Below are 26461 nucleotides of genomic sequence, written 5' to 3' on the forward strand. Positions count from 1 at the left end.
AGTGGCTTAACCCACTGCAATGTTCAAATAAGGACTGATTTGAAAGAAAAACAGCAGGTGTTAGAAAGAAGGAAAGATTTCTCATCATCTTGGCAATACCCACTGTCTTTTTTTTTTATAACTGTCTTTGAGCAGTTGAAGGGGGGATCAGTTTTGTTTTGATAAAAGATTAGTTCCTTTTAGAGCACTAATTCCAGTCTCCTCTGAAATAGTCTGTACCTAGAATTTTTTAAAGAGATTTATTCATTTTAAAATTCTGTGTGTATGTGTTATATCTGAGTGTGTGTGTATACACACCACATGTGTGCAATGCCCTTGGAGGCCAAAAGAGGGCGCCAGATCTCCTGGACCTGGAGTTAGAGGCCCTCTGAGCTGCCCAGTGTGGGCACTGGGAACTAAACCTGAGACCTCTGCAAGAGCCACAAGTGCTCTTAACTGTTAAGCCATCTCCCCAGCCCCAACTTTTAAAAGTTTTAAAATTTATTTTCTGATGAGATTTTTAAAGATTTATTTATATTATACTTATCCACTCATTATGTATCTGTGCATATATGTATGTTGTGTGAGTTTATATGCACTACATGTATGCAGGTGCCTATGGAGGTCAGAGGGTGTCAGGTCCCCTAGACTGGAGAGGCAGAAGGTTGCGAGCCACCTGCTATGGGTGCTGGGAACTGAATCCAGGTCCTCTGCCTGAGCTGTATTTGCTCTTAACCACTGAGCCATATCTCTGTGCCTGATGTCATCAGTTATGGCTTTAAAAAGGAAAAAAAAATTCAGGTGAGGACTAGCACTGGATACAAGCATGGGCTGGAAAGTTCTGAAGATCACCCCTTTTCTGTTCCCAAAACGCCCTGTTTATGGTGTTATGTTTTTCTTTGTTCTCTCTCTCTCTCTCTCTCTCTCTCTCTCTCTCTCTCTCTCTCTCTCTCTCTCTCTCTCTCTCTCAATATGTAGCTGTGTAAAGCAGTTGTTCCAGAGTGTGTGTCTCTGTGTGTGTTGTGGTATGTGGTCTGGCTGTGTGTATGCCTGTGACATCTGTATATTTGCATGTGGTATGTGTATATCTGTGTGTGTGAATGTGTGTGTGTTGTTGTTGCAGAGTCTGTATATGTTGTGGTGTCTGTATATGTGTGTGGTATGGCTGTATGTGTGGTGTGACGTGTGATATGTATATAAGTGTGTGTGTGTGGATTAGTGTATGGTGTAGGGGTAGGTCTTGTTTGTGTGTGCAAGTGTGCATGTGTTGTGTGTGTTTGTATCTATGTGTGTGTATGTAGTGTGATGTGTGATATGTATTTGTACATGTGTGTGTGATATGTATGTATGTATGTGTATGTAGATTGTAGTATGGTGTGTGGTAGGTCTGTGGTGTGTGTGTGTGTGTGCGCGCACGTGCGTGTGTGTGTGTGTGTGTGTGTGTGTGTGTGTGTGTGTGTGTGTGTGTGTGTGTACAGTTGAGTCCTAAGAATCCAGTGCCTCTCCTGGTAGCACACAATTACAGAGACTCCCTGTCTTTTCAGATTATGGATTTGAGACCACGAGGCCACCGACCAGCACAATGCCTTTGACAACTGCTGCCACACCGAAGGTCATCCCAGAGCAAGGCACGGTCAGCTCCTTCCCAGAGGAGGAATTTGATCTGGCTGGGAAGAGACGATTTGTTGGTAAATGTCACTTCCTCAGCCTGAGAAACTGGTGTTAGCTTTGTCCCTTAAAGACGGTGTAACTCAGCGTAGCATGGCTAAGGCAGTGCATCTTAAGAAACTGCACGCATGGCACGCCTTTAATCCCAGCACTCGGGAAGCAGAGGCAGGCAGATCACTGTGAGTTGGAGGCCAGCCTGGTATACAAGTGAGTCCAGAACCGCCAAGGCTACACAGAGAAACTCTCTTGAAAAACCAAAAAGAAAAGAAACCGCTTCCTTGGGGTGAAATTTCCATTTGGGGTAATTATCTAGTGTGTCCTTTTACTTAGACAGGCATTAATTTGCAACAGTCAGACGAAAGGAGGGCTAGGGACTTCAGCAGTGTGTACATAGGAGCGTGCCGGTGCACATGCCCACACATGTGCACCCAGAGGCCTTAGCCAGCCGGTGTCTTTTTCTATCTCTTCAGCTTTGTTCCCTTGAGGTGGCATCTCTCACTGAATCAGAAGCTCCCTATTTCAGTTAGGCTGCCTGGCCGGGGGGATCGTAAGGTCTGTTGGTCTCCAGCCTCCAATACATGGACTGCAGGAGCGCACAGCTATGCAGCTTTTCTTGTGGGTGCTGGGGATCCGAACTCAGGTCCTCATGCTTGTACAGCTAATGTTCTTACCCACTGAGCCATCTTCCCTGGCCTGTGGCCAGTTGTTTTTAAAGACAAGTTTGATGGGTGGAGCTTAACTTGCTCATGAACACTGCAGCTTTGCAAATACCATCACTCGCCATGACAATGTCGCAGAACCAAAGCTGTTTTGTTTTGTTTTGTTCTCCAGCTCCACTAGCCTCAAAGAACTGGGATCTAGAAATTCATCCTCCCCCTTCTTTCTCAGCAGTGAAAACAATTTCAATAGAAAATTCCACGCATCTGACCTGTGTTCGCCTCCTCCCATCCCAAGCCAGCTTTCCCCCATACCCTTGAGAACTGCATTAGTGAGGCGGTGGATTGATATGTCACCCAGTGCAGACAAGCAGCGGCTTAAAATTAACATCATACTTTCTATTTCCAAAACAAATGGCTTGCCAATGAGCAGAGAAGACGTCTTGCCAGCCGAGATGCAGTGACTGGGTGGCTCACCATACCAGTTAAAGAGCAAGGCCCTTCGTCCCAGGCAGCATTCCTGGGGCTACAGCCAGTGTTTGCCGTGGTGTTCAGCGGCCTGGGGGGAGTCCACCAAACTCTCACATCCCTCCAGGCTGTTGCATAACAGAAAGGGAAAGAGGTGTGGGGCCCTTAGTGGTGCCGGTGCTGCTGCCGTTCATGTCATAATGATATCATTTAGTTGGTTTCACTAGCCCTTCCACAGACTGCTTCTAAAGCCTTTAGAGCGCTCTAGCCATTTCAGTTGAGAGGATTTGAGGGGCTTGGGTGTGTAAAGCCTTAATTTCAATTCCTTGGCATTCCTAACTTCTTTTAGAATGGAATGCGATCAAAGGAGCTGCGGGCTGGGAGTGGGGAGCCTACACATTCTCACTGTAACCGGGAACCAGACCAGGACTCCCATATTTCCAGCCTCTTGTAGCCACTGAAATCACGTGGCCTGGGGGTGGGGGTGGGGTGGCAGGCAGAGAGGAAGGGCTTCTACATGCCATGAATGTAAGAAACTGAGCAACACTGTTGCAGAGGGCCACTTGGGCCTTGACTTCAGGTCCAAACTTCAGAGAGGATTGTGAGGTTGACAAAACTCTTCAGGAGGCCACCTATGGGAAAAGCTTGAGGCTGCCGTCTGTTTCTCTGACCTCAGGCTGGCTGAGGGGATGAAATGTGATGCAGGAATGCCAGCTAACTGACTCACAGTTTTCCGAATCTGAGGGCATAGGAATGGAAGAATGCTAGAGGTTTGTATTACATCAAACTGTAGTCAGAGGGCCTTTGTAAATCCCTTTGAGGGTTATAGTCATCAACGCTGACGGGGCAACGAGACATTTTGCAACCATCAGATTGGAAACTATTTGCACCTGGATCTATTAGTGTGTGGCAGGGATGTGACCGTCCCCTTTGCTTATGTATATGTATGTTGTGTGCACATGTGTATGTGTGCATTCTTTCATGTGTGTGGGCACACGTGTGTTGAGGCCAGACACTGGTGTTGGGTGTCTTCCTCGCTCACTCTTTATTTGCTAAGGCAGGGTCATCTGTTGAGCCCCGAGCTTGCCAATTATTGTAGTCTAGCTGGCTAGCTTATCACAAGAATCCAAGCAAGTATAGGGATTGTGGGTGGCTGCCATGCCTGCTCCACTGTTACATGGGTGATGGGGTTGAAATTAGGTCCTTACTCTGGTGTAGCGTGTACTTTATCCCATGATCTATCTCCCCAGCCTCAGTGATGAGCTCTTGCATCAGCATCAGGTGTCTCTGGAGTCTTGGCAGGAAGAGGCTACATCGTGGGTCTGATCCCAAGGAGCACATGCTATGACTCTGCTTCCAAAACAGAAAAACAAAATAGTCCAATTGGGCATCTCTGTGTTTTCCAGCTCCTTATGTGACATACCTCAGTAAAGACCCCTTGGCCCCGTGCTCCCTGACTGACGCTCTGGATCACTTCCAAGTGGAAAGCCTGGATGAACTCATTCCAAACGACCTGACGAAGAATGACCTGCCGCCTCAGCACGTTCCCCGAAACATCACCGTGGTTGCCATGGAAGGCTGCCACTCTTTTGTCATTGTGGACTGGAATAAAGCCATCCCTGGAGATGTGGTAACAGGTGGGTCCTAGGTAATGCTGAGAGTTCCCATGGGTCTGTGAGAGGGTAAAAAGATGGATCCACAAGCAACAGGAAAGACGGATAAGGTGGGCATCTTTTTCCGTGGCATGGGGATCATTGGTAACTTCAGGAGCCTTATGAGTAGTTAAAGAACACTGGATGGGAGTCAGGGTCTTGGCTTATGATCCTAGATTGGTTTGTATGACCTTGAGCTAATAATGCATCACCTAGCTGGGACTTGTTTCCTCATGTGAGAAATAAATATCATTAAATCCTCAATCAACTATATAACCCTGCAAACAGCCAGGCAACCATTTGTCATATGAGTCTGTGGGAGAGGATGGTGAAAATGTTTCTATTGAGTTGTTACTATGTCTCTGTTTCTTCCCTGAGTTGGCTTCTGAGGTGCTTGCAAGTTTCTGTGACTCTGTCAAGATGGCAGTTGAGACTGAGTCTGTGGAAACGAGTTCTTACAGAAAGAGAGTCAGCACATCTTAGGAACGGTCTCTTCTTTTGTAGATGATTCCTTCCAGGCCCGTGAGCTGTGTAAGAGGAAGGTGTACATGCTGGCTGTGAATGGGTTTCTCAATGGCAGGGGTAGTGTCAGGGGTCAGAGGTCAACATTATCCATCCCGAGTGTCACTCACGTAATTCTCCACCCCCAGTGCTTTTGCTGTAGGACCCCAATGCTGTCTTTTAAGGAGAAAAAAGTGTTCTTTTTTCTCCTTAAAAGGGAAGCTTCTCTTATGGAGATTACACAGGGGCCCCAGAGCCAGGGTAAGAGACCAGGAAATAGCACCCATGCATCCTGCCATCTGTGGCCGAAGGGTTGAGGGGCACAGGGCCAGTGTGGGTGAGTCTTTAGTGTAACTGACAGCTGCTGCTTTCATGGCAGTGCTGAGTGAGACCAATCTCTGCAAAGCATAGCATGTTGGAGGGAGAAGGCCTGCAACCAAATCATTGAGCACTTTCTTTTTGATTGAATTTGTGTAGGCTCAATTTTATGCCTCCTCTCAGAATAATTTGTTCAAGGATATTTTTCAGCTAGTTAATAACCAATCTCCCCCACATGGTGGTTTGACTTCTAAGTGGATAAACATCACCTGCTCTCTCACAAGTCTTTTCTCATCCCATACTTGTGATCTAAACAAAAAAACATGTTTATCTCTCCTTCAAATGTGACTTTATGAATGGCCTCCACCCCCCTCTCTGAGTGTGTGTGTGTGTGATGCATATGTGAGGTGTATGTGTACATGTGTGTAGGTACATGTCTCCATGCACACAGGGAAGCCAGAGGAGGACAGCAAATGTCCTGCTCTATCACTTATTCCCTTGAAACAGGAACCAAACATGAAGCTAGGTTGGGGGCCAGAAATTCCAGCAGCCTTCTTGTCTGTGTCCCCACCCCAGCAACAGGGTTATAGGAAGGCATGTGCCTGCACTCGGCTCTTTGCATACATCTGAGAAATTGAAGTCAGGTACTTGTGCAACAAGTGCTCTTGCTGAGCCATCACCCCATTGCTGTAATTGACAAGTTTTAAAGGCAAAAAGGTGAGCACAGAGGACAAAGTATAGCAAACATCTTATTTTAAGCTGTTTGGTTTCAGATCCGTCATATAACTGTTGCCCTTTAACAACTAAGTCAAGGACAGCAACTGCCAGTCATAGGTGAGGTTTGATAAATGAGTGAGGGTCACTGTGAGTCTTTCAGTCACAGCCACATGCCTGGGAGTCACCAGCCAATATTCCTCATGTAAAGGACAACTGTGTATCTTTTTTTATTAATATTTATTACTTTTATTTATTTATTTTATTAATTTATTCTTGTTACATCTCAATGGTTATCCCATCCCTTGTATCCTCCCATTCTTCCCTCCCTCCCAATTTTCCCCTTATTCCCCTCCCCTGTGACTGTTCCTGAGGGGGGATATGACTTTCTCACGTACTCTGGTGCCTAACATTTGACCATGTCCCCTGGAGGGGGAGACCTGGTGGCACTCAGAGGAAGGACAGCAGGTTACCAAGATGTGTATCTTTCTTTTAAGTTTGTTTGTTTGTTTCTGTTTTGAGACACGGTTTCTCTGTGTGGTAGCCTTGGCTGTCCTGAACTCCCTTTGTAGACCAGGCTGGCCTCAAAAATCACAGAGATCCGCCTGCCTCTCGAGTTCTGGGATTAAAGACATTTGCCACCATGCCTGCAACTGTATATCTTTACCAGGAAATGTGGGCGTTTTATATTTTTTAAATTCGTATTTATGTATTCATTGTGCAAAGTGATGGGTTTCAAACTCACAATTTCATTCCATTGTATCATGCACTTTGGCCATATTCATCTCTCACCCTTCTCCCTTTCCATCTTCTGCTTTCGTGTCATATATATGATCTATCTACCTATCATCTATCTATCTATCTATCTATCTATCTATCTATCTATCTATCTATCACATATCAGTCATCTATCTATTGTCTATCATCTATCTATCTGCCACCTTTCTATATTCCACATATGATAGGGAAACAGAACATTTGTCTGACTCTGGCTCATTAAATATGTTTGTTTCCCTCCTACTTCTTTCTTCTCCATGAAGTCAAGATAGACGCAGATAGCCCTGATGAGCCCAGTGAGGCCAGGGATGAGGGTGGTAGAGAAAGAAAGGAGTGAGCAGAACACCAGAAGGCACTGAGTGTGCTGTCCCCACCTGGATTCACCAGAAGATACTGACGTGAACCACCCCGTCTCCCAGTGGAGCTTACTCTCCTTGGGGTTCTCTGGAGCTGTACCTCATGGGGCTGTACGCATACATCACCCCCTCCTGTCTGGAGCTGTACCTCATGGGGCTGTATGCATACATCGCCCCCTCCCGATCACAGCTCTTCCTGATTTGGTTCTTCCTTAGTTAGCTTCAGCTGTCATCTTGACACAGCCCAGAATTATCTGAGGGAGTCTTAACTGGCGCATTGCTGCTATCTGATTGGCCCATAGAGTCAGCCCATAGAATCAGGCTTTCCTGATTACTAATTGGTGTGGAAGAGCCCAGTCTACTGTGAGCGGTACAGTTCCTATCAGGAACTCAGAGGAAGCAAGCCAGTAAGCAACATTCTTCTATGGTTTCTGTTTCAAGTTCCTGCTTGGGTTTCTTCCCTGACTTCCTTTAATGATGGACTGTGACCCGGAAGTGTAAGATGAAGCAAGCCCTTTCCTCTCCTAAGCTGCTTTTGGTCCCAGCGTTTACTGAAGCAACCAAAAAGCAGACTAGGTCAGGCTCCTTGATGCTCACCAGGTTCTTCCCTTTCCTGTCTCCAGGATACTTGGTCTACAGCGCCTCTTACGAGGACTTCATCAGGAATAAATGGTCAACTCAGACGTCGTCAGTGACCCATTTGCCCATTGAGAACCTGAAGCCAAACACCAGGTAGGACATGGTGGTCACTCACAAACAAAGAGCCAGACCTGTGAGCTGTGAGTCAGAACAAAGGATTGATCGAAGGCTTCCCACCTTCCCACCATTTCCTTAAACTCTTTGTTTAGTTCATGGGATACAACGAAGGCTTACCATGTACCGTGTCTCTTGCTTAAGAAAAGCTACTGTGTGAATTGCAGTTGTTACTTGACAACCAGGCTTGTTCCTTCTTTTCCTAAGCAGTACCTTCCCTTAAGGACAGGAAGGTTTTTCTACCTGCTGGAAGAGGGTTGGTTAGTTTTAGTCACCAGTGTGGTGACATTCAGTAGTACAATCTTGCTATGCGACATACGTGGGACAGTACATAAGACAAACATATACACTGACACTTAACCTTTGGGATGCAGATGTTTGGAGCATTCTAGAAAGGTGTGTTGCATGCATTTGTAAAGGTTACGATTGTTACCTTTACATGAAGAATGGATGGCTGAGAGAGAGCTCTGTTCCGGAAGCCTGAGTTTATGTCCCTTAGTGAAAAATTGGCCAGATGGGTTCACATGAGAGTGTCTGGCTGTGCCTTCTTCAGTTGGACTGCCTGGTTTGGGAGGTATGACTCTCAGTGGATGAACATGAATAAGGCACCGAGTGGCCAGGCAGTGATGTGCTGGTAAATGACTGTCCAGGCAGCTGGGCGTGGGATACAGGTGGGAAGACCACTGGTTTATAGCATATTAAATGTCTGTGCTTCAGGGGCTTTCACTATAGCTGGTTTCACAATGTCAACGGGCCTGTGGGCTCCACGAATAGCTCAGGACTGCCTCCTGAGGTTGTCCAGGTAGCCATATCACCATTCTGCTGTAGGGAGCCAACGGGGCTTGCGGTGAAGAGCTTACGGAGGCTTCCCCAGGCGGGGGAGCACAGCAAAGGCTGGAACAAATGACTCAGTAAACAGATGTGCTAGAAGGCACAAAAATCTGGCCAGAGCCAGGCTACCAGGAGACTTCCCCAAAGCTGGGAGCACTCCCTGTGACATTTTAATGTGCCATTTAAGGCTCACTGGAACCAAGCTTCCGTAAACTGTTATGAATTGCAGGATTTGGCAAAGGAAAAGAAGCAATAAATCAGGGAATGGGGAACGTTCCTTTCTAATAGCTGTGAAAGCTGAATAGAGGAAACAAAAGCAGCGGAATCAGACAAACCAGCATCCTTCTGCACCACGTGCAGCGATTACTTCTACAGCGCAGCTGCCAAATATACCAAAAAAGCAGGACGACGCCTTCCAGTGGGCTCATCACATAACCACGAGCAACAAAAGTTGAATCTTAGTCTCCTGACCTCTCCCCGCCCCGCCCGTCTGTGCCCAGTGTTATTTCCACAACTGCTGCTGCCATATTGGATTTTTGCCCTTTTGACTCTTAGGCGGTGGTGGTTAAAGGTGGATGTGTACTTGTTCTACGACGAAGGCTCTGGGTCCAGACTTCGTTCAGGCAACTCTTCCCATGTATTTTGGGCCAGGGTTTAGGGCATGGAGGTGAGCTGGATGCAGCCCTCATAAAGTGTACAGTGCTGATGTGGTGGGGGAGGCAGGTGTCTAAAAGGGAAAGCAGTGCAGATGTAGACTTCATGAGGAAGTTTGGGGAGAGAACAAAATGGGGGGATTCTTGTCCTTATGAGCCTGGGCTGCTCAGGTTAGACTCTGAGAAAGTTAGGTGCAAGGCATACGGAGCAGTCAAGCCAGAGGACAGGCAGGCAAGGTCGGGGCGTGGGGGTTGAGGCATAATTGCTCCAGAAGGAGGAAGCCCCAAAGCTTGAAATGTTCTGGAAAGATGGAAAGATTCATAAGAGAAGAAGGGTGAGGAGGAGATTGGCAGTACAGGGGCTCCATCCACTGCCCCCTGCTCCATCCGCTGCCCCCTGCTCCATCCGCTGCCCCCTGCTCCATCCGCTGCCCCCTGCTCCATCCGCTGCCCCCTGCTCCATCTGCCCCTGCATCCAGGCTCTTGTGCCTCCTCCTGTCAAACATAGGCTTTTGGGTCTTTGGGTGGAGTATGCAGAAAGGAGGTAGCATGGGGGCTTCTCTGGTCAAGTTTCCCCAGCACCCATGGGAACAGCGGCTACAAACAGCCAGAAAAATATGGATGCAATGAGCAGAAACCCTTTATTTATTTTTCACTTCTTGACTATTGAGAGACTTCCTGAGTTGCTGTGAATGTCCAAGTGCCCGCCGTGCCTCTCTGGGGGTCTTTGAGGAGAGAGAAGAAATGGCTCTGCTTAAAAGAGGTCCCAGAGTCTAAACCTTGGTGGCTTTTGTCACATATCCTGTGTTTTTCTTTTTAACTAAAACAAGCATATTCTACTTTATTCACTAAACAAAGGCCCCACCATCACTCCTTAGGGGTCTGCATATTTTAAAATCTAATTTTACAGTAAAAGGTTGAGATTGGAGTCTCAGGCCCATTCCACCAGGGACGTGGGGAACTAGGTAGCAAGTGTGTCCTGTGTGCCTGAACATAGATACTGCTCTAAATCTTTACATGGCTTCTCTTTGGAAAAAAAAAAAAGAGAGTTTGCAAAATTCAGCTAGAATCATTGATGTGCACCAACCCCCCTGTTAGAACTGCCTGTGGGATTTTTGCCTTAAATTACTTCACAGCCATTAAGTGAGAGTATGAATAATCCAGAGACACACGCTGAGTTTCCAACTCAGATTTGGAAACGCAATCTTAATTGTGCATATCCTTTTGTTTGTTTGTTTAAAATAATTGAAATGAAAAAGATCAATAGTCATATTATGTGGATGATTTCAGATTTTACCAAGTAGCTTTTTTCTTCAATATGTGTTAAAGACCCCAGGAGGATGTCTCTGCGTGCAGTGAGGCCAGGCCAGAGGTAGCCTAGCTGAGGTCATTACCTGCGGCTTGTGGCCACCATCTGAGTGCGAAGGGCCCCTCTTTAAAACCTATTAGTACTTTTAATCAGTGCTTGCATCTATAGTTGACTCAAGCAGATGAAGAATTTTGAAGTAGTTAAGCGAGGCAGCCTTTATGGCCAAAAGCTAGAGGAAGACGCTATTTCTAAGGTTCAGAGAGTCACCGTTCATGGGTTCTGGAAGGGCCTTGTGATACATAGAGCCTCAGGGTGAGGAGGTCACAAGATTTAACAACAGTGGTCTCAACTGATGGGACCGTCCTAGTTCTTCTCCGAGCATCAGTGCTGACAAAATAAAACGCTTGGAGACTCCATGTTCTTCTTGATGAAAGAGTGACTCAAACACCGTGCTTTCCAGAACATTCTCTGTTTCCTGGACACAGTATGGCCCTGCAGCAAAGCCCCTCTCCTCAGCCCCCCCCCCCCCCCGCTACGTCCTCTTGCTGGACACGCTTTTCTTTCCTGGAGGTGTCACAGCTCAGGGCATGGCTATCTTGTGAGGAGTTCCACTGAAAAGGTTAGTCTCCGGCCGTCCTCTCCTGCCAGTCACAAGCCACATTTTTATTGAATCCACCACGGAGTCCAACATGTTGACTAAGTTAGCATTTGAGTTCCACTCTGTGGTTTGTTGTCCCAGCTCCTCTCTCCTGGAACTTACACTGGCATCTGAGTCTTAAGCAGCCTTTTAAAGGATGGGCTGGGAGGGTCATCCAGTGCCTGCTGGATGCCCCAGGAGAAGCACTCTGAGCAGCTGTCAGCCTCTTGTTTCTACTCCATTCCCATCAGTCACGTGCCTGTGCTGTACTGATTACACCCTTTCAGGAAATTGTCAAAAAATAGGAAAGTTCAGGAAAAACATGATAGCCAGCTCCCTCCCTCTCCTCCTCTCCCAGCCCCGTGTGTGTGTGTGTGTGTGTGTGTGTGTGTATGTGTGTAAAAAGATAAACACAACTCCAAGCTTACTATAGAAACATGCTTGTAAGGTTGTGAATCTGTCTTATGATTATGATTATGAGGTCAAATCAATGCCTCTTTTAAACGATGTTTTCTTTCCCCTTCAGATATTACTTCAAAGTGCAAGCCAAGAACCCGCATGGCTATGGACCAGTCAGCCCTTCTGTCTCATTTGTTACAGAATCAGGTACGAGCACATTCATCTTTGTTTTGCCTTCGTGAAAGAAATGAAATAAAGACCAAAATGACAGCTACTGGCAAGGTAGAGATTAAGGAAAAAAAAAAAAAAAGAGTCTTTTCTGTTCAGGATTCTTCTTATAAAACCAACCCTCTCCCCACCCCTGCTAGGTCAGCCGGAAACCAAGGTCAAATTCTAATGAAAAGAAAAACAAATTTCATTTTCAATCCAAAAACAGGTTTGACTTGTTAGCATAAGGTAGTTTCGGAGCTTTCTTTGTTTCTTGTTGATTGGATGGTTGGTTTTGGTTTTACTGAGATAAGAGTAGCCCAGCGTGGCCTTAGGTTATGAATGCTGGGATTATAGGTACGAGTAACCGTGCCTGGTCTTAATTTTAGAGTTTAAAAGCAACATTTTTATTCCAAAACATCCACCTTAGATGACCTGGGAGGCGGATGCTTCTCCAGGTAGCCAAGTCTCCATCTACGGTTTCTTTTATGAAGACGCAGAGATGCCTGCACTAAGTACTTCAAGATCAGCTTCTCCCGCAGCAGTTCTCAACCTTCCTAAACGTGCTGCGGCCTTTTAACACAGCCCCTCACGTCCGTGGTGACTCCAACCATAAAATTACGTTGGTCTCCACTTTATAACTGCAACCTTGCTACTACTACAAATTGTCATGCAAATACATGTGTTTTCCCATGGTCTTGGGTGGCCCCTGTGAGACGGTCATTTCCTTCCTGCCTGCTCTGGAGTTTTCCAGAAGAACACCGTTAGCTTTTCCTCTTAAACTGACATCACACAGAGCAGATAATGCCAGAATGAGCTATCTATACAAAACACAAGGGAGACTCAGGGCGATAGACTATCCTAAATGCAGAGGGAAAGCTCCATGGTTTTATATATGTTAAATTTTAATAGGTTGTGCATCCTGAAAAAGCAGCTTTCTGAGCTGAGAAAGCTCAATGGCCATGCTTGCCTAGCATGAACTGAAGCCCTGTGATTATCCCCGGTGCTGCAAAAATTAAGATGAGGAGAAGATGAGTGACAGAGAGGAAAGAGTGTTGTGTATTTAGTCCACGTGAAGCATTTATGAAAGTCAGTGTGTTGGCGAAATAGCTCAGTGGGCAGAGGGCTGGCCCAGCATAGCGGAGGGCCTGGTTTTGAGCCCCAACACCACCTGAAAAAATGATACTTTTCTGAAGCAAAATTTCTTTTAAAAACAAGTGTCATATCCTCTGAAGTGATTTTTGCAGTTAAAGTATAAATATTTTTAAAATATGAAACACCATAGACTTTGAGCCCTATTTAGCCCTGGCAGCTGCCCAGACAGCGTGTTTGTCACCTCCAGCGGGTGCCTCCTGCCGTCCCACATCCCTCTGCTTTCTCCCACCGAGCTCTCATCTAGGACTTGACATAAGTGCCCTAGAGTGTATACTCCTTTGGCTGGCTTCTCTCCAAATAATCAGATTTTGTTTTTGTTTTGTTGAGACAGGGCTTCTCTGTGTAGCCTCGGCTGTCCTGAAACTCGCTTTGTAGACCCAGCTGGCCTCAAGCTCACAGCGATCTGCCTGCCTCTGCCTCCCTGAGTGCTGAGGTTACAGGTGTGCGCCACCAAAGCCCGGCTCCTTCGTTTCTCTTTAATCTCTGGTCTGTATTTCCTTGTACAGCTATGCCACAATCTGCTCATTCAACTGTAATTTTTTTCTACTGCCTGGTAATTACAAAGATGGTATAAGTTTCTTTATGCAAATGTTTGGATTTGCATTTTAACTTCTCTTGGGTGAACACTAAAGAATGGGGAAATGTGTGATATTGTAGTATGCCGAGCATTTTAAGACATCACCAGACTTTCCCAAATAGGAAGTTTTAAAAAAAGAGCATTGATTTTTAAATAACGTTTTTACATGATTTATTTTATTTTGAATGTGCATATGTGTGAGAATGAGAATATGTGTGTGTGCATGCCACAGTGTGTGTGTGTGAGTGTGTATGCCGCAGTGTGAATGTGAGAGAGAGTGTGTGTGTGTGCATGCCACAATGTGAATGTGAGAGTGTGTGTGTGCCGTGTGTGTGTGTGCATGTGAGAGAGTATCTCTATGCATGTGGGTGTATATGCATACCACAACATCAGTGTGAGAGAGTATGTGTGCGTGTGCATGTGTGTGCATGTGCCACAGTGTGCATGTGGAGGTCAGAGGTCAGCTGTCAGGAAGCTGGTTCTCTGCTTTCACCACATGGATCCAAGGGGCAAAACACGGGTTCTCACTCACTGAGCCATCTCACCAGCCTAAGTATTGAATTGCTTTTGTAGCACACAATTTCAAAACATCACTTCCAGAAACTAACAGTTTCTGTGTCAACAAAGAAAATGCTCACAGAGTGAAGCCTGTGGAATGCTTTGATATCTGATAAATAAATCTTATATTTTTTTTCTCTATTCCAGTTTGGTTAGCTCTTTTAATTACAGTCAGAATTTCAACATTCAACTGCAATGTATGTTACAAACTCAATGATTTCTTTTCCATCCACAGACAACCCTCTGCTTGTTGTGAGGCCACCAGGTGAGTTTCTCAGGCTGAGGGTTCTGACTCTGGCTGTGAACGTGAATGAGATGTGACTGTGAGGTCTGTGATAATTATGACGACTCACAAATAGAGATGGCGGCACACTTTACATATGTCTTTCCTTCTGACAACTTTGATTCGCCCACCCTCCATTCTCTTTTGTGGAAGAAAATGACTTGAAAATGCTTTAATAGGACTACAGATGTTGCCTCCTTGAGATAGTGTGCTGAGAAGAGCCAATACCTATAAAATAGGTACTTTGTTTACATGGTCCCCATGAGCATTTTAAAGTGAAGATGTCAAAATGCAACAAGTGTACAAAGACATTTTACCTCCTGCTTCCCCCACCCCCAATCAACTGAGCAAGCTCTGTCTTTCAAGTTCAAGACAAGAATAAGGATTGACCAAAAGAGCAGGCTGGGTGACTTGAAGCACTGTGACACTGTGTCCCAGGGGTCAAAGGTGCCAATACAGCTGCTGCTCCTTGAGGCTTCCATGGCTCATGAGCTTTGAGAATCCCTTGCTAAAATACCAAGATCTTAAATCCTCTACAGTAAAAAGCACCCAGCCTTTCAGATATGGTAGTTAGCTTTTAGTTGCCATGACAAAAATCTGAGGAAACCAGAAGAGGATGGTTTATTTTAGTTTATGGATCTGGAGGTTTAAGAGCATGGTCACTTGGCTCCCTCGATCCTGGCTGGGCCTGAGGTAAGGTGTAACATTATGGGTGAATGACATGAGGAGCAAAGCTGTTCTTCATGACAGGCAGATGCAAGGGAGGAGGGAGACCCCCTCAAAGCCATTCTCCAGTTATCTGTTTCTTTCATGAGGCCCCTCCTTCATCCAGGGATGAGGTTATCAATGGGTTAACCCATGATGGAGTTGAGCCCCTCCTGATCCATTAATCTCTCCACAGCCCATCAGAAGCAGACCGAGCTTCTAACACACAAGCCTTTGGGGGACACTTTCAGATGCAACCCATAGTACCCCAGTTGTATTCTAGTATTAAAAGGGGGAGAGGATACAAGATGCATGCACATTTGCTCAGGGAAGCCCAGTGAAGGAGGAAGGCCCCGTGGACACGTCCCATTTCCTGATAGAGTGTGTGTTCTGTGTTGCCAAGGTGGCGAACCCATCTGGATCCCATTTGCTTTCAAGCATGACCCCGGCCACACCGACTGCCATGGTCGGCAGTACGTGAAGCGGACGTGGTACAAAAAGTTCGTGGGGGTTGTTCTTTGTAATTCACTAAGGTATAAGATCTACCTCAGCGACAACCTCAAAGGTAGGTCTTAGACTTGGGTGGCTGCAGTAAACTTCTGCCTGAGGCAGTTGCCTCGGGACATGTCTACTAAGGCCTGGAGCCGTGTGGGTTTTAACACAGACCAGTTTTGTAGACTCTGCTCCAGGATTACTATATATAGCCTGCATTTTAGGGATGAAATCCAGGATCCGCTGACCTGAACAGTTAATTTTTTTTCTTGCTTAAAAAAGGATTTGTCAAAACCAAGTCTTCCTCCCACACCCCCCAACTCCAGAGATTTACCTGCCTCATCTCATCAGTAGATAGTCTCTGTCTCTCTCTCTGTCTCTCTCTCTCCTTCCCTCCCTCCCCCTCTCCCTCCATCCATCTTCATTTGTTTCCACCTGACTTTTCCTGTTTCCTCCACCCATTTTCTCTCCTTTCAAAATCTCTAGGAGAGATTGCACTATTATCTTTAGGACCCCAGTGTGGGAAACAAGGTTGTCTATCCACCAGTTGAGCTTCAGCACCAAGGACAGCTCCATACGCCTGCTGCTGGGTTTTTCTGTTTATACAGACCTGCCTGACTTCTAATCTTTTCTCTGTTGTGTTTTTCCTCATGCTCTCTCGAAAGCTGAGGATTAAAAGGTCCACCATTTACACATCAGAGATGCCTGTGTTGCCCAAAGTCCCACTACTAAACATACGTTAGGGCATGTAAACTATGGAACACATGATTTAAGTAATGCTCCCATTTTAAACAGTCTCCAAAGCTTGTTCTAGATGGTAAGCCAGCCGTACAGTGCCACCCTTTTGTAGTCACTGACCTGTGATACCCCCTCATGCAGACACATTCTACAGCATTGGAGACAGCTGGGGAAGGGGTGAAGACCATTGTCAGTTTGTGGATTCACACCTGGACGGGAGAACAGGCCCTCAGTCTTACATAGAAGCCCTCCCCACCATTCAAGGTAAGAAGGGCAAAGCTGCTATTATATACTGGGGGTGGGTGGGAGAAAAAAAAGCTGTAATGAGAAAATGTATGGTTGCTCTGCCTTTGCCTTATAGGTTAGATATCAGTGTTGAAAGGACTTTGGATCAGACAGGGTGAAAAATAAGAAATCAAGGAATTAAAGTACTTCCACCACTTGTTGGCCTTGGGGTGTGTCTTGGGAAACTGGAAATACAAGGGGGATATAAGACCCGGTCCCTGCTCTCAGAAACAAGCTCTGTTGCCAGGAATGGAAAACAACTGTGTGAAAGGTTAATGACGTGGACGCTATGACATGTAAATACATACCATGCGGTTGTCCTCTTGTCAAGGAATTGGGCTCGCTGTGACCATATGAATTCAAGGGAAGCAGACACTCAAGGCTGTTAAGGAAGGTGTCGGGACAGGCATTATGAGTTGAGTCTCACAATGTGGATGAACATGAACAGTGCACAGCGGAATCCTTCCAGGGGGCCCAGCTTGACCAAAGGGTGAACATGAAACTCACCAGGAGAGGCTTCAGGGCCAGGACACCAGCTCTTTGATGATAACATGAGGCAGGAACAGAACAGCTGTGGTGCGTCACTGATGATCCCAGCATTCCATGCAAACCGACAGCAGCTGAAAAGCAGTGTGGGGATTAAAGGGCTTATTAGGCTTATGTATCCTCATCATAGACTATCATTGAGAAAAACCACAGCAGGAACTCAAGGAGGGTGGGAACCTGGAGGCAGGAACCTGGAGGCAGGAACATGGAGACACAAATGGAAACAGTGGCCATTGTGGAGTTTGTGCTTATTGGATTGCTCAGTTTGCTTTATTCTATACCCAGGACTACCTGCTCAGGGTGGCACCCCCTACAATGAGCTGGGCCCTCACACATCAATCATTAATAAAGAAAATGCCCACAGGTTTACACCTACAGTCTGACAGAGCCGTTTTCTCAACTGAAGTGTCCTCCTCTCAGATGACCCTGGCTGGTCTCAAGATGACAAAAAACACCTCTAACACAACCACTTACCAATTTTCAAAGAATTAAAATAACATAGGCAGCAAGATAAGCTTATGCAGAGCCTTTCATCTAGAATAAAGAGCCGATGGTATTTATCTGTCTATTTAGATTTATTATAGAGGACTGTTCCCACGGCTATAGAATTTGGGGGGGGGGCACGTTCAAACCTGCAATGGATGAAGCAAAACTTAAGCCACAGGGAAGATTTTGCGTGGTGCTTCTCATCTGACAAGTTACAGCCGGAAACATGCGGGAGTGGCTGCAGGGTGAGAGGTTTTCCTGCCAATGACTTTGACCCATCTTCTTTCCTTCTCTTTCCCACTGCCTTCCCAGGCTACTATCGCCAGTACCGCCAGGAGCCTGTCAGCTTTGGCCACATTGGTTTTGGAACCCCCTACTACTACGTGGGCTGGTACGAGTGTGGCGTCTCCATCCCAGGAAAGTGGTGACCACAGGACCGGCCTGCTGCGAGTTCCCCGTCCCAACCTGTTTGACTACCTTGCACTAGGGACTGTGGGCAAAAGAGAGACGGTGTTCCAAGCCCGCTGCCCCAGCGGATCAGGAGGCCACAGGGTGGACGCAGGGCATCTGGTCCTCTTCAGTCAGAAATTGGCCACATTTCTTGGTCTGGACTATAAGTGCAATTCAGTTTTGCTGGAACTTCACTTCTCTGTGCTCTGTTTATCTGTAATCACACATTCCAGTGACAGCAACCCTGGAGCGGATCCTGTGTGATTTCCAGACTCTTCTGGCACAAAATTTGGACTCTGCGGGATCTCCGGGGAGCAGCACTGGTGTGCTGTGCTTGCTTCACAGAATGCTTTCTGCTCTTCTCATCTTCAAATCAGCTGAGTTTCAGCGTCACCCCTCTTTGTATGAAGTAGAATTGAATTACCAAAAGTACCAGAGGAAACACACCCTGCTTGAGATTTATCCTGAAGACTTAGCCACCCCTGGGTTAAGTGCCTCAAATCTTATTTGTAAATTCTCAATTTTGATATATATGTGTGTGTGTGTGTATATATATGCATATACATATCTACACCCATCAAGAATATTGATTAAACTTGCTAAATGTGTATTTGTTCTTTAGATGAAATGCGTCTAAGAGTTTGTGCGCAAAGGTTCTGTTTGTTAATATCTTTCTCAGATGACCAGGGGATAGTTCTCTGCAGAATAGAGCTTCAGTTAAAAAGGGGTATGCGTGCTTCTTGTAGGTGCTGCTGGCCTCAGGCCATGATGAACACACTGGTGAGTAACAGCATCACCAGCAAACCAAATGCTTTCCTCCGGGCTTCTCTCTCATGGAGATGACTTCATTACCTTTGTTGAAGCATGGAGAGAGTCAGACAGACAGACAGACAGATGGGGGCGGGGAGAGAAGTGGGGGGATTGTATACACGTGTGTGTGTGTGTGTGTGTGTGTGTGTGTGTGTGTGTGTGTGTGTATGTAGACACATCTGCAGAGGTAGAGAGCAGCTCCTCCCGGACCTACCCCCTTAAACAAGAGCTTGAGACAAGGTCTCTCACTGAGATCTGGGGTCTGCAGATCAGTCCAGGCTGGCTGGCCAGTGACCCCAGGGGTCTTTGTGTCTCTGCCTCCCCGGTGCTGGGACTGCAAGGATGTTCCACCCCACTCAGCCTCTTGTGTGAGTACTGGGTACCAAAGTCAGGTCCCATGCTTATACAGCAAGTGCTTTCCGCACTGAGTTCTCACCAGCCTCTCTATCTAACGTGCTTCCAGATGAATGAATATTTTAGGTTCAAAGTGATTTTGAGGTCATGTGTTTACGTTTTCAATTTTCCTTTCTTTCCTGTCTCCAAGATCTTGAAATAGAAGCATCTTCCTCCCTGACTGTAATACAAGAGGGACCCTGTGTTTCCACTGTTACAAAAGGGTCTGTCCTATCTGGCCCAGACAGCCCTGTGAATAGCAGGCTTGTCTTCTTGCATGCAAGTGTCAGTAACAGAGGCACTGATGATGATGTGGTCTGAGGGCCATTCCCGACACAAACCACCAAAGGGCGGAGCTCGGTGCAGGAGTGTGGGGCTGGTGGTTTTCAGCCCCACACTGTGCTGAGGTGAAACCTGTGTGCCTGGAAGTTCTGAAGGTAAAACTTTACAAGGGCACAGCTGTATGTGTACAACTTTGAGACCAGTCTGTGACATCAGGTGCCTTTCTCACATCCCACCATGACCTCTGCACGGGGCAACAGCAAAAACACAAACAAACCAAAACAAACCAGCCCAGGAAAGTGCTAGAACTTCTCGAAGCAGCCTGTAGCCAGTAGGATGCATGTTGATAAGGAGGTATAAATGCCCCCCCAAATTGTGCATTTGCATATAACAAAGTTTTGGGATATTTTGTAGGTCTGGTGTATAGTTCTCAAGTGTAAACTTTGTGGACGACAGAATCGCTCCGAAATGCCAAAAGGCTGTACACACCTGCTTTAGAGAGACAAATCATTTGTCCAAATTTTAGTTTGCAAACTAGGTAGGACTCTTTGAGTAGTTTTGGAAGGCTGTCCCACATAAAAGGGAGACTGTTGGAGAAGATGCCTTGGTTTCCACACAAGTCAGCATCCACATGTACTTTGCAACACCAGACTGAAGTAACCCAGAAAACGTCTTCACAGCGCATATAATCTGCAGTGCTGTCTCCACAGAGGAGCTGGCATCCTCCTCTGTTCTCACTAGAAGGATAGTGATGCTGAGAACCAGACAGGGATTGAGAGCCTGTGTGTGTGGTGTCTGACAGGGATTGACAGCCTCTGTGTGTGGTGTCTGACAGGGATTGACAGCCTCTGTGTGTGGTGTCTGACAAGGAAGCAAGCTTTGTGCTTATTGTAGGTGTCCTGTGTGTTTGAGCTTTCCTTTTTGCCTTGGCACTACCAACACACCCAGGAGGAGAGCCCTTGGCAATGGCCTCCCTCAGAAGAGCTTGGAATCAGGCCTTAGTATCAGCAGCATAAGCATCCTTGTCTATGTGAGTTACACTGTGCATGTGTCAGAGGACCCAGGGATTCAGAGAGCTCATTCTCACTTTATAGAAACAGTAAAACTTGTCTAGTTTCATGTTGTCTAGTTTCATGCAGGCAACTTCCCCCGCCCCTCCCAAGTCCTTTCTGAAATCCTTTGGTGGTACTGTGTTCTAGGAAAATGAAGCTCACTAAAAGTAAACATTTGCAGTTTTAGACGTCAATGACCCTCAGAAGATAAGCAGCTAAGACCAAAACCAAAGCGACTGGACAAGAAGCACAGTAGAGGCAGTCAGGAGTGATCTCCAGGGTGACCTAGCCATGAGACAGGTGACAGATGGACAGGTAGGCAGGCAGGCAGGCTGGAGAAATGGCTCAGCAGTGAAGAGCACTTGCTGCTCTTACAGAGGGGACCAAAGTTTGGTTCCCAAAACCCACAATTGGTGGCTCACAGCCTCCTGTAACTCCAGACCCAGTGGATATGACACCTGCTTCTGGCCTCCTTGGAGACCGGCACACACATGAACATACACACACAAAAAAATTTTTTTAGGTAGTAGGTAGATAAGATAGATATCTATCATCTGTCTGTCCGTTTGTCTATCTGTCTTTCTGGCTCACATGGCTATGAAAAATGAAAGCTGGAGAGCCTGGTGTGCTGGCATTTCAACTGGGTTTAGGGCGGAAAGGCCTAGAACTAAAGACATCAAGGCTGTCATTCCCAGAGCAAGACCAGCAGCCTGAGAACCTGGCTGAGCCAATGGCGTCCAGAGCTCATGGCCCAGAGTTGTCTTTGCTGAAGACCATGTCCCAGCTCCAAGAGCTCCAAGCATGCTGCCTTTCCTCTGTGCTTTTCCTGACTGAACGACACCCTCCCACACTGAGGGGGGAATCTTTGATGCTGACTGACAGACATGCCGGCTTCCACAGGAGCCCCACTGCAGACTATGCCTCTAGCATGTCACTGCTCCTCTTCCTTGCTCCAGTCAAGTTGGTAACAAAACCGAAACCACCATGGATAGGGCTCTCAGCAACAGTCCGTTCCAATTCAATTACAGAACACATCAAACAAGTTTCTGGTGGTCATCTTGGAGTTTTAGAAGTACAAATTCTGGATGTGACACTTTAGAGAGGCCATTGACAGCAAGGTGACACTGAAGACGGAGGGAGACATGAAAACATGAGACCACATTGTCATGACTTCCACCAGATGCTCCACCTCCTCAGAGGCCCACACGCGAGTAAAGAAAGCATAGCAACTCCTGGAGTCAGAGTAGATGGGCATTACAGGGAAAGAAAACTGGCTCGGAGTGACAACAAATTCTAGAAGAGCCCAACCATGAATGAGTGAATGTCTTTGTGAAATGGTGAAAGTTGAAAAACAAGCTGATCCCTGGGCTTGCGACTCTTCCTGCTGTTTGGGGCCTGTAAGCCCAGAATGGTCTGTGCACACAAGTAAAGTGCTATGAAGCAAATGAGGAAAGTGGAAGCCATATCCTGGCACATAGACCACAAACGTGTGTGAGGCCCTTTGAGGAAAAGTCTGTATAGCCATGAGTTTTCAGTGTTTAAAATCCTAATTTAAAAGTAGCATATGCTAATCTAGATTTTAAACACTAAAAACTCACACAAACAAGAACCACACAAGAACAAAAACAACAACAATAACACACACACGTATATACATATATATTAACACACATACGCTAGCATTTATTATTTCATATATTTGTGTCTTTTGTCTTAAAGCATGTTTATTTTCTGCCCACCATCTCCCTGTGCCCTGGGTTCTGTGTTTTGTAGCTGGGTCCTGGGTTCCTGTACTTCCTGCTTGGAAGGCCCTTGGCTTGTGTTGTGATGGTTGTGTTGTGCTGTGACGGTGGGAAGTGTTGTGCTGTGACGGTGGGGACTGCTGTGCTGTGACAGTGACTGCTGTGCTGTGACGGTGGGGACTGCTGTGCCGTGACGGTAGGAACCATTGTGCCCTTTAGCAGATTCATGCACATTTACTTAAGACATAGTTTCCAGCATTTTCCAAATGAGTTTTGACTGATTTTTTTCCCTTTTGACCTATTCAAGGCACATATCTGGGTCAGCTGGTGGTAGGGCAGGGAATCTGAGAATGGGAGGAGAATGGAATGAGGGTAAGTTAGCCTCTCTCAGCATGGAGAACAACACTACTGACAGTTAGCCTCAGGCATGAAAAAAAGACCCTCTCATGTTTTCAAATTTTTCATTATTATATTTAGTTCATTTTATGTGTATGGGATTTTTGCTTGAATATAGGTCTGTGTCTTTGGAGGGCATGGGAGCCTCTGGAACAAGAGTCACAGACAGTTACCAGTTGCCATGTGGGTGCTGGGAACTGAACCTGGGTCCTCTGCAAGGGCAGCCAGTGTGTTTAACCAGTGAGCATCTCTCTAGCTCCTAGACTTGTACCACAGCGCCTCCAGCCATTTCCTTAAGATGTAACTGCTCCTGGGTGGTGGCAGCACATACTTTTAATCCCAGCACTTGGGAGGCAGAGGCAGAGGCAGGCAGACAGCTGTGAGTTCGAGGCCATCCCTCTATAGAGCAAGTTCCTGGACAGTCTGGGCTACACAGAGAAACTCTGTCTTAAAACAAAACAAAACAAAGCTGGGTGTGGTGGCACACACCTTTAATCCCAGCACTTGGGAGGCAGAGGCAGGCAAATCACTATGTATTCAGACCCAGCCTGGTCTACAAAGTGGGTCCAGGACAGCCAAGGCTATACAGAGAAACTTTGCCTTGAAAAACAAAAAACAAAAAACAAAAAACAGTATATAGCCAGGCATGGTGGCACACGCCTTTAATCCCAGCACTTGGGAGGCAGAGGCAGGCAGCTCTCTGTGAGTTCAGGGCCAGCCTGGTCTACAAAGTGAGTCCAAGACAACCAAGGCTATGCAGAAAAACCCTGTCTTGAAAAACCAAAAACCAAGAAAATCAAACCAAAACAACATCAAAAAGTAACTGTTTTGTGGAGACTGGGTTCTATTCTCAGCACTCATATCTGTCATTTCAGAACTGCCCATAACTTCAATTCTAGAGGATCTGACGCCCTCTTCTGGCTGCTGCAGGTACCTGCACAGGTCTGATGCACATAAACTCACACAGGCACACAGCCATACACATAAATAAATAAAATGGGCGTTTTCAAAGGCTCTGCCCGCATGATTTACTTAAAGTATCTTTCCAAACATCTCACTCAGATCCTAGATCATGCCCCAGTCTCAGATTAGGCTGAGCCCCAGGTGCTGTAGGAAAACAGAACTCACTGTCAGCAAGGGTGAGTAAATGACTCACGTAAGAGCCACGGTCTCGGCCCAGGAGTTGCTGTGTAGTGTGCTACTAGGTCTCCTGGGACTGTTCTGGGATTACTGCTTGAAAAACTTCTACTCCTGTTCCGTGTACGCATGCTCAGTTTTCTCCTACAGACCAGCTTCTCTTGGGTGTCTACTACCCGAACGGCCACTACTTCCAATCACCCTTAGGGCACACTGTGCCTTCCCTAGAGTCCATGCCTGTCAGACCTCGGGAAACTCAGCTGTTCTCAGCTGCCTGCCCAGGGGTCTCAGATCCAGGCTCTGAGGTGCAGAATGAGGCTCTGACTAGGCATGCTGGTCCAATGAGCTGCTCCTCTGTACGGGTCACCCCTTGGCATAAACTGGCAGCCTCAGCCTGACCAGGGGACAGAAGACAATGCCTGGCCTCTCTGGGATGGACATTCAACTCTGGCAGGGAAGTGAAATAAGGTAGTGAGGGTTCTCATCATAAAAGGTCTTGACTTTGGATGTGTTAAGAATCGGAGGCTTCTCTAAAGGGCTCTGATGGGTCTACTTCATAGAGGAGCTTGAGACTCATTGCCAAATACCTAATGGCATGGCAGGTCAGCTTCATGCCAGTGCACTCGTGTTTCCACAGTTCTGCCTTTCTCTATCTGAGATGCTCCCAAGACAGAGACTTCTGGCACCAAAGGAGACAACATTCTGTTACTAGGCAAACAAATAGGAGAAGAGAGGCGAGTGGAGGGGTGGGGAGTGGAGGGCTGCAGAGGGGAGGGGTGGAGATGGGAGGAGAGAATAGAATAGAATAGATTCCCATAAAGCACCGATGGGTTAGGCGGAGATAGATTCTTACCACCAGCACATGGGCCTCCACTCATCTTTCCCTAACTTGGGACAGACATCACTAATTGATCAATCCTATTCTCCCTCTGAATCTGCATTTGGCTTCATCCTCATCACCAACCCTGACTTTAGGGCAGTTATCTTAGGTAATAGCAGGGGCCAAGTTAAAGCTCATTTACCTCTGATTAGTCCATGCAAATGGCTCTTTGTTTTGACTTTTGACAGAAATGAATCTTTTTCCCACCCTACCCCCAGGACCCCATGGTCAGAATAAAGGATAAATCATACTATGAGTAAAAGAGGATAACAGATAATGTGAATTAAAACGTCATTTTGACTTTTTTTTTTTTTTACTTCCTGCAGAACCCAGTTCTTATTTAGTTAAATTTATCAAGTATTTGTTCAGCCTACATTATCTACTCAGTTTATGTCTAACTGTGTGTTTGTTTCCCTTAAATAATTTAATCAAGTTTAGGAAAAAAGACACCCATGTCCATGTGAGTTAAAATTGCATTTTGCACATTTACAGTTGGTCACTCACTGAAGTGGCACAGCCCTGCAGTCACAGGGAGGGCGCTGAAAGGCTGTCCCTTCACTAAACAGCAGAGGACGGCTGTGTTCACCCAATGTTGTACTTTCCACCTAAGGCACAGCTTGCTGCAGGAGAGTGCCATCCCAGACAGAAGTGGCCACAGTAGCTGTTGCCTAGAAGACCACTTGCTCCCCAAGGTTGCATCTTCCCGTTCCTGGGTGGCCTCCCTTTCTCAGAAACTGGCCTGCTTCTGAGCTATAAGTAAGGTTCAGCCATTGTCCCCTCCCCCTCTCAGGTTGAATGCATGTGGCTCCTGTACTTGCACATAATGACACCTCTTTTTCCTGTTGTTCGTATATCCAACTGACTGAAATGATCAAGCCCTCAGAAGCAGAGAATAAACTTCAGACTTCCTTTGCAGCTCCTCCCCGGTCTGAGAGAGCAAGGTAACTACAGCTTGCACATTCCCTGCAGGCTCCTCCCACTTCTCCTTGCTTCCGACTGAATGCCAAAGCATGTCACCCACCTAGGCTGCCCTCTTGGCCCTACGCAAGCCTGGCTTGCATTCCACCCATCCACCCTAACAAGGCCGCCCACTATCAACTCCTGGGAAGTTTGGGAGAGCTCAAATCTAGAGGGTTCAGATAGGGGAATCCAAGGCTGGATGTCCTAAGTTTCCCATAAGCCCTTCCCTGCTGTCCTGAGTGTGACATGTGACGTTCATTGGGGAATGAAGGTGAGGGTGTCTGTCTCTAGGTACAGTGACAACAACAGCCCTTTCCCAGGGCACAGGTCTCTCTGGCCCCAAGGTCACCCGTAGGTAGACCCACCAATCTAGAATTTGTCAGGCCTCCATCTTGTTTAGCATTCATCCAACCTACCTTAACTCAGCAAACACTGGAAGTGCCGTGGGTGCTGGGAGCTGCAGTGATAAACGCACCCAGGCCGGCACGGTCCACAGTCACTCTGTTTGACAAACTGAACTACAACTGGAAAAGCTTCCTTTTTTTTTTTTTTTTTTCATAACTGAGTGGAAAATGAGGACGAAATGTTAGATTTAAGATATTGTTTGTGAACTACAATCTCATGCTCTAATTCTGTGGGAATCCCAGCTGTTTGAC

The 26461-nt window shown here is 46.6% G+C and overlaps 1 protein-coding gene across 5 annotated transcripts in view; it reads left to right on the forward strand.

Annotated features, from left to right (window-relative positions):
• The window catches only part of FNDC1 (fibronectin type III domain containing 1), an 81839-nt gene extending 63065 nt beyond the window's left edge, over nt 1-18774 (forward strand). For all 5 annotated transcript variants that reach the window (XM_084777452.1, XM_084777454.1, XM_084777453.1 and 2 more), the window contains 8 exons: nt 1524-1667; nt 4178-4408; nt 7713-7821; nt 11799-11878; nt 14404-14433; nt 15560-15721; nt 16528-16650; nt 18016-18774. In XM_084777452.1, coding sequence (XP_084633578.1) covers nt 1524-1667; nt 4178-4408; nt 7713-7821; nt 11799-11878; nt 14404-14433; nt 15560-15721; nt 16528-16650; nt 18016-18131 — 995 coding nt within the window. In that variant the 3' untranslated portion in view covers nt 18132-18774. The remainder of the gene's footprint in view (nt 1-1523; nt 1668-4177; nt 4409-7712; nt 7822-11798; nt 11879-14403; nt 14434-15559; nt 15722-16527; nt 16651-18015) is intronic.
• The last annotated feature ends 7687 nt before the right edge of the window (nt 18775-26461 follow it).

Source organism: Acomys minous (assembly GCF_964271855.1).
Source record: "Acomys minous genome assembly, chromosome: 3".
NCBI classification, from domain to species: domain Eukaryota; kingdom Metazoa; phylum Chordata; class Mammalia; order Rodentia; family Muridae; genus Acomys; species Acomys minous.